This window comes from Acanthisitta chloris, unplaced genomic scaffold (assembly GCF_000695815.1).
Source record: "Acanthisitta chloris isolate BGI_N310 unplaced genomic scaffold, ASM69581v1 scaffold11886, whole genome shotgun sequence".
NCBI classification, from domain to species: Eukaryota; Metazoa; Chordata; class Aves; order Passeriformes; family Acanthisittidae; genus Acanthisitta; species Acanthisitta chloris.
Window position 1 is genome coordinate 35,996 of NW_008676573.1, and position 8,100 is coordinate 44,095.

Consider the following 8,100-nt stretch of genomic DNA (forward strand, 5'->3'; position numbering starts at 1 on the left):
ATGACTGGGTGTCATAGAGATGTGAAACATGCCTAATGAACAGTGATGTGGGAATTTAATTTTAAGTAGAGTCTTAGTAATTGGTTTGTACCCTAAAACAGGGTTATTATCCCTTTGAAAGGATAATCTTCGTGTAGGATGTTTTTATCCTCCATATATAGGTGTAATCCTTTGCTAAATCCTACTCTTATCATTTGCCTCAATAGAGTCAGTGTCAAGAAGTTATGAAGTTGCTCTGCATTGCTGTGTTTCCTTCCAGCAGGCTTAAGTGTGTCCTTGTGGAAACACTAGAGTAGAGGGAAACAGCTAGGTTTAATGCAGTTTGCCTTCTTAAAATGCTCATTGTTTACCCCAAGGAAGGTTTGCCTACTGCCTACAACAAAACAGCTAAAACAAAACTGTGTTTTCAGTCATCATTCAGTAAACTTGACTGAGACTTATAAACCTGAGATGTTTTGGGGGAGTTTGGAGAAACAGAAATGTTTTATAGATAAATATGTCTAAATCCTTGCTATTCTGGCCTTGCCTGGAGAGGCTGCAGCACAATATGGAGCCTCAGGATTCTCTATTTATGGCCTGCTGCCACAGCTGCTTACAAAGGAAGGCAGAATTCCTTCTGGAGGGACAATCTGAGGAACCAGCCTGCTTCAGGCAGAATTCCTTCTGAAAGGACAATCTGAGGAACCAGCCTGCTTCTCTAGGAAGAGAGCAGCACACAGACCCTTCTGCTAAGGCTTGGTGCAAGCAGAGAAGTGGCAGAAATGAATCAGCCACAGAGAACACCAGCGTAGGGCAGAAGTTGTATTTTACCATAAAGTTTGTCAACACCCTGTTAAGACACTGCTCTGAAGAGTTAAAAGGCTAACAGAATTCCTTTGTTGTCCATGACAAAAATCACAATTCCTAAGTGATTTGTCCAGATTACAAGGAAGTCTAGGTCAGCTATAAAACCCAAGAATATTTGATGGCTGCATCTATTTGGGAATCTGTTTGTTATACACATTTTCCTAAAGAAAATGTTTTCTAAATAGTTATTTCATAATTGATTAAAAAAACCCAAACCAACCAAACCACCTCATCTCTGAACAACTTCTAGCAAAAGATATACCATTTATGAAAGTCCAACACACACCCCCATAGCAAGATAAAAATACTTGTGTATAAGTGATAAAAGCAGAATATGCAAGAATACAGTTCAACTATCATTGGGGAAAAATGTCTGTTCTTTTTCAGAGTAAGAAATAAAATCATATCACTTAATTACTGTTCACTTGGAGATGTTTATTACTGAAGTCCTACTAAAGCTAACTGTGATGACAGTAGGAGCAAGGCCATGCATATAAATACTTGTACTGAATATAAACCATACTTGATTTAGCCCACTCCTCACATTCTTACAATGGCAAGAGTATAAAACAAGGTTTAGTTACAGGGAAAGAAGAAATCCTCATAAGGTCATTTGGGCATATGAACATATTTCAGTGCTGGTTCTGATTGATTAATTGATTTATTTGTGTGACATCAATTCCAAAGCCAGGAACAGAAAAGACTAGGACAAGGACAGCTTTTTCAGACATTTCTGCCTGAATATGGCAGATGGATTGTATCAAATGTGGTGTAAAATTAGACAAAGAAAGGGAAAAGAAAAAGGAAAAAGTGACTGCTGTTGCTTTTATGAATTCATCTGACTTCAAATTTTAGGCATTGGGTTTGCAGAATGAATGTTTTAGTGGAGGTTTTGGCAGTCTGACATTGACTTTAGCAATATATCAGGTTTCTTAGTTCTTAATTTTCCTACAAGTACAGGTAAGGAAGCCACTTATTTACACAGTATGACTTATAAAACCAATGGTAGTGTTAGGCCTTTTACATTACAACAAATTACATAGTTTAGAAACTTTCCTAGGGTTTCTCCTGTGGTGTTTGTACTACCTACCTACAAGAGGCCTCAAACAACTGGTAGCACTTACTTTTCTCTACAGGTCCTTGCTCTGATTTTTGAGCTTGCCTCTGTAGGCACTTGCTCTGTGATGACAGGCAGCACAGAGAGGAGGGTAATCCCACCTCAATTATGGTTTCAGCAGGCTGACGCTAACTGCTAAGCCCTCTTTCCAGCAGACAGCAGGGCTTTCCATGGATGATGTTTGTCCTGGTGAGCAATTTGGATAGCAGATTTTGTATCCTATCTTCCAGATTTAATCTCAGCCACAAGCAGCACATATTGCTTTCAGTCCTGAAAACTCCCTTAAACCCATCTTTGAACCAAATTAAAATGCAAAAGTTTGGAAATACAGACACTTGACCTAGGGAGAGGAAACAGACAGCTAATTAGATCTTTCAGCAAAATAAGGAAAAGATCAATTTTTAATTTTCCAATGTAAATCACTCTGTCCCCAGAATCCTTTCCCATTTTGCCATGTGCTCTCCAGTCCCCTTTTCTCCCTCCCTGCTATGTTCTGCTATCCTTTTTCACGTGTTATCCATCTAATTTAGTTTGTAAGTGCCATGGCTCAGGGCACTTCTCTGCGTTTTTTTTCTGTAACACACTGCACACATCCAGGTTTTATTAAAAAATCGATTTTAAAAAAACTTAGGTTGGGTCACAGTTCTATTTTATACTTTTAAACAGACTTTTGTATAAACAGCTGGTGAACAAAACTTTGTAGCCCTGATAGTACACTGAGAGAAAAAAAAACTGCAAGAGGAGTTTTGAACTCCTCTGGTTCAGGCTTGTGGGGTGGGATGGGATAGAGAATATTTTTAGCAAACCCCAAAAATTCCATTCTGAAGTGTCATCACAACAGATTCTTACCTTCACACTTCCAAGAAAATTTTTCTTTCTCTTTAGTACTTAAAAACTGAGAAAGAGCTTTGATAGGACTTACCTTGGAAAACTTTCTGAAGAGCAACTCTCTTAACATTTATGTAAGCACTCCACTGCACTTATAGATTATTACAGAAATGTTGGGGATTTCCATCTTGAATAATAATAACACAAGAGAGCAGTGTGTTTGAACTGCTAACAACTGTTTAATGTACAAGAACATGTTGTTTAGATAGTTTGCAACACATTTGATACGCTTTGCCATTAGACATTCCTCCCTATCTTCTGCCCATGTAACTTGAAAAACACTTCTTGTACAGTCCTTCCTGCATTAAATAAATAGTGAAAGGAATACATGATAAAGTTCATTATTGCCTTACAGCATGAAATGTGCACATGCTCCTTAACTGTCCATTTACACTCCTATAAATACCAGTCTTGACAGAGATCTAAATGCTACAGATTTAAGTGATAGAAAAAACTTACTGTTGGGGCTTTAAGAGGCAGATCCATCAGTGTGTAGGCATTGGCTTCTGAGTCATTCCATGCACTGAAGGACTCCACAATTTTGGTGCTGTTGGGGACCTCAGAGGGACCAGAGATCCCCCTCTGAAAGGGTTGATAATTCAGGTGAACAAAATCTGACCAGAAAACAAAGAAAAGTGCTGTCCTCTGAATTGAAGTCAGCCAGTTTACCTTTTTGTGTGTGTGTGTCTGAGGCAGGTTAGATTCTTTAGAATGGCATGAGATGCAGTGCAGAGTTTCTCACTAGAGCTTCAGATTGCTTCAGTCCATCTTCAGCTGAGCAAAGGGCAGTGGCAGAGGCTTCGATTTAAATACAGGAGAGGGCAGAGTCTGCACATGCCCAGTTTGAAGCTTGTTCCATCCTGATTCCAGCTTCCCTTTAATGACAGTATAAAACTGGTGGTCACTTAAAAATGCCCTTTTCCATTTTTTTTTGCCTTTGACAGATTTATGTCTCCTTTTCCCTTTTTTTTGCCTTTGACAGATTTATGTCTGAATTTGAATGCTATTTCCACATTATCTCTGTATGAAGGCAAAGAAATTAAAAGGTTCAGTTCACTCTGTCTTAAATATTAGACCTTACAGTTCATTTTCACTGTATGGGTGAATTAGTTTTTTGCAGGCTTTTAAAGAAGATGTATGTGTACAGTTCTGCTGAAATTGTCTGCTTTTAAAGAAGATATATGTGTACAGTTCTGCTGAAATTGTCTGAACTCAAATAGATTCTGATATTTAACAATGTGCTTGTGTGCACTTCTGTCTTGTAGAATTTAGGTCATGGTTGTTTGCTGGGCCACTTCTAAAAATAAAACATAGGGATAAAACCCACTGACATCATCTTTTTCTGCTCTTTAGTTAAAAAAAAAAAAAGGGCACACAAATACCTTAGGCAGAAAACAGCAAATACCTATCTGTTTCAAGAGTTGTATGCTTTCCTTTTCAGGTGTGTAGGTGTGGCATACACAAACAGACTCTTATTCACACAAATCTTGCTTTACATTGCACTGTGCAAAGAGCTATGAATTGCTGTGCTCCCAACTGTAGGCCCAAAACTGTGGTAAAGTGAACTTTAATTGCAATAATTAGGCATAGTATGTGAACAAGCTCTTCTAGCAGATACTGCAGCTTGAACATCACAGAGTTTAGGCCTTCTACCCACCATCAAAATGATCCTAATGCAAGCTATTAGCTTCATTGCAGTCAGCAATAAAAATAGGTGGTGTTACTGGAAAGCCTTTGTGAGAAGGCTGTGATAGTAATGGTGGGAACTGCATTCCCCCCAGCTCAGCACAGATTGCTTTTCTCACATACCTTTCCTTAAATTAGCACTTGCAGTGCCTAACCACAAATTGAAGGCAAAGGGATTGTATTTCTTTGCATGAATGGGAGCTGTGCTCTGTGTCATTTACCTGTAATGCTACAGATTGCCTTTCCCTGATAGTCATACAGGGAAGGGAGCAATAACCATGTGTCACCAGGCCACTGAACACTGACCACAGGAGACACTTCATAGACTCTCTACAGCCTCTCAAACAGTGAGATCTTGAAAATCAGACCTTTTATGGAAGGCAGAGATTTCATTGAATATCCCTGCCCCGTGGTGTTGGTAGGCACAACCAAGCCAGACACAAACTAGCTGTGGCAGATCTGCACCCAGATGGGGCTAATTGATTAACAAGTTTCATCTTTCTCAATGTTTGAGATTCTGTGGTCATTTTCTAGGATGTGCTCTACTCCTCTTCTCTTTGTGTGACATCAGACACATGAATATCAGGACAATGATGGATGTGACATTAATGGTATGAACTTCAAACCACACTGATGTGAAGACCAAACCCATCACTCTGTGTCCCTGCATACATAGTGCTTGCATGCAGTACAATGTAGGTATGAGACAGCAAACAATGGGTGTGGGACATTTTGAGGGACAAGATGTTTTTGGAAGATAATATTGCATTTTACTACTAAAGAGGCAGGAGATGTCATTACAAAAAGCCACAATGTGAAACTGGGAAAAGCTTGTACTGTCTTCAAATAAGCTTATCAAGGGCATAGAGCAGAAAGTACATTGAAATGATTGACGTGAAGAGAAAGGAGACAATGGGAGATCTCCGGTTTATGTGAACTTTATGTTCAAAGGAGTTGCATACAGTTACATCCTGAACTTGTCAAACTGATAAGACATAAAGTTTGAGACATATAATCTTCAAGGCAGGCATAAATACTAGATCAGAGGTGATCTTTGACTAGCCATTCTAATTTGCTTTGCTCAGATCCTCTTAGTTTTCTGCTTTATGTCTTAGTTTTGGACAATGCCAACACTCAGTCTGTTTACACACAGCTTGTACATGAAGTTTTCCTTTTCCCTGGGTCGCAGATGACATTTTTCTTCCTGCTTATTTCCTCTCAGCTTAACAACAAGTCAATGCACTGAAAACATTTCCAGTTAGACTGGAAGCAACCAATTTTTTGGCTTTTTTAGGGGAGCCCATAATACATTTGGCAGAGTTATCAAGTCATGGAATAAATGTAGTCTTTTATGTGTCTTCCTGCTTCATTAAATTTGGCATTGTTGTACATGCCTTTCCAGGCAGATTAATTTGATTAGTTCAGCAGCTCCTGAGAGTGTCTTATGAAAGAATATACAGTGTAAAGGAGAGAAAGTTTTACCAGTGAGAAGTGGATGCTAGTCCAAAGAGGGCTACTGATTTGGTATCCATCCTAGGCCTCAGGACACTGATTTTCTGGATGCTAAGCACTTGCAAGTTAGGGGAAATTATTTGTTTATTTCTGTAAGGTAGACTAAGACTCATGTCCAAGGGAAATGCTCTCATAGGATGGTTGTTGTCTGATCCTTTATTATGCAAATTGCTTGAGGCGATTCAGTTGCTCTGTTTTATGCAGTGCCTCAGCTCCTTGAAAGGAGAGGAGTCCAGCCAGAACTGCACAAGGTGTGAGGTATGAGGCATCTCATTCTCTGTCACAAGGGCTTAGGAAATCAGACAAAGACACATAGGAAATCATTCACAAACCCTTTTTTCTCTCAGGTTTCCTTTGTTTTATATGCAGTAATAAAACAGGGATTAATCCCATTCCCATATCCTGTCCACATCTCATCCCATCCCATACCTGTATCCTACTCTAGTCCCACTCCCATAGCCTCCTCTAATCCCATTCCCGTTCTCCTCTCATCCCATTCTCATATACTCCATTCATCGCATTCCCATATCCTCCTCCTATCCCATCCCATTCCCATTTCCTTCTCCCATCCCATCCCATCCCATCCCATCCCATTTCCTCCTCTAATCCCATCCCATCTCATATCCTCCCCCATCCCATCACATTCCCATATCCTTCTCCCATCCCATTCCCATATCCCCCTCTAATTCCAACTAATCCCATATCCTTCTCTAATCCCATCCCATTCCCATATCCTCCTCTAATCCCATCCCACCCCAGATCCTCCTCTAATCTCATCCCATTCCCATATCCTCCTCTAATTCCATCCCATTCCCATATCCTCCTATAATCTCATCCCATTCCCATCCCATCCTCTAATCCCATCACATTCCCATATCCTCCTCTAATCCCATCCCACCCCAGATCCTCCTCTAATCTCATCCCATTCCCATATCCTCCTCTAATTCCATCCCATTCCCATATCCTCCTATAATCTCATCCCATTCCCATCCCATATCCTCCTCTAATCCCATCCCATTCCCATATCCTCCTCTAATCCCATCCCATGCCCATATCCTCCTCCTATCCCATCCCATCCCATTCCCATATCATCCTCCTATCCCATCCCATTCCCATTTCCTAACCCCATCCCATCCCTATAGCCTTCTCATCCCATCCCATCCCATCCCTATATTCTCATCCCATCACATCCCATCCCATATCCTCCTCCCATGCCATCCCATTCCCATATCCGCAGCCTATCCCATCTCATCCCATTCCCATATTCTCCTCCCATCCCATCCCATCCCATCCCATCCCATCCCATCCCATCCCATCCCATCCCATCCCATATCCTACCCCAATCCCATACTCTCCCATCCCATACCCTCCTCTAATCCCATCCCATTCCCAAATCCTCCTCCTTTCCCATCACATTCCCATATCCTCCTCTAATCCCATCCCATTCCCATATCCTCCTCTAATCCCATCCCATTCCCATATCCTCCTCTAATCCCATCCCATTCCCATATCCTCCTCTAATCCCATCCCATTCCCATATCCTCCTCTAATCCCATCCCATTCCCATATCCCCCTCTAATCCCATCCCATCCCATATCCACCTCTAATCCCATCCCATTCCCGTATCCTCCTCTCATCCCATCCCATCCCCATCCCACCCTATTCCATCCCATCCCATTCTCATATCCTACTCTTATCCCATCCCATTGCATCCCTTTACCCTCCTCTAATCCCATTCCAATATTCTCCTCTCATCCCATCCCATCCCATCCCCATATTCTCATCCCATTCCATCCCCATATTCTCCTCTAATCCCGTCCTATTCCCATATCCTTCTCTAATCCCATCCCATCCCAACCCAGATCCTCCTCTAATCCCATCCCATCCCATATCCTCCTCTAATCCCATCCCATTCCCATATCCTCCTCTAATCCCATCACGTTCCCATATCCTTCTCCCATCCCATACCCATATCCCCTATCCTCCTCTAATCTCATCCCATTCCCATATCCTCCACTAATCCCATCCCATTCACATATCCTCCTCTAATC

The 8,100-nt window shown here is 41.2% G+C and overlaps 1 protein-coding gene across 1 annotated transcript in view; it reads right to left on the reverse strand.

Moving 5' to 3' along the window:
* Positions 1 to 3,448, reverse strand: part of LOC103803631 (melanopsin-A-like) — a 24,171-nt gene extending 20,723 nt beyond the window's left edge. Inside the window, exon 1 of the mRNA XM_009076200.1 lies at positions 3,311 to 3,448. Coding sequence (XP_009074448.1) covers positions 3,311 to 3,337 — 27 coding nt within the window. The 5' untranslated portion in view covers positions 3,338 to 3,448. The remainder of the gene's footprint in view (positions 1 to 3,310) is intronic.
* Positions 3,449 to 8,100: the final 4,652 nt, after the last annotated feature.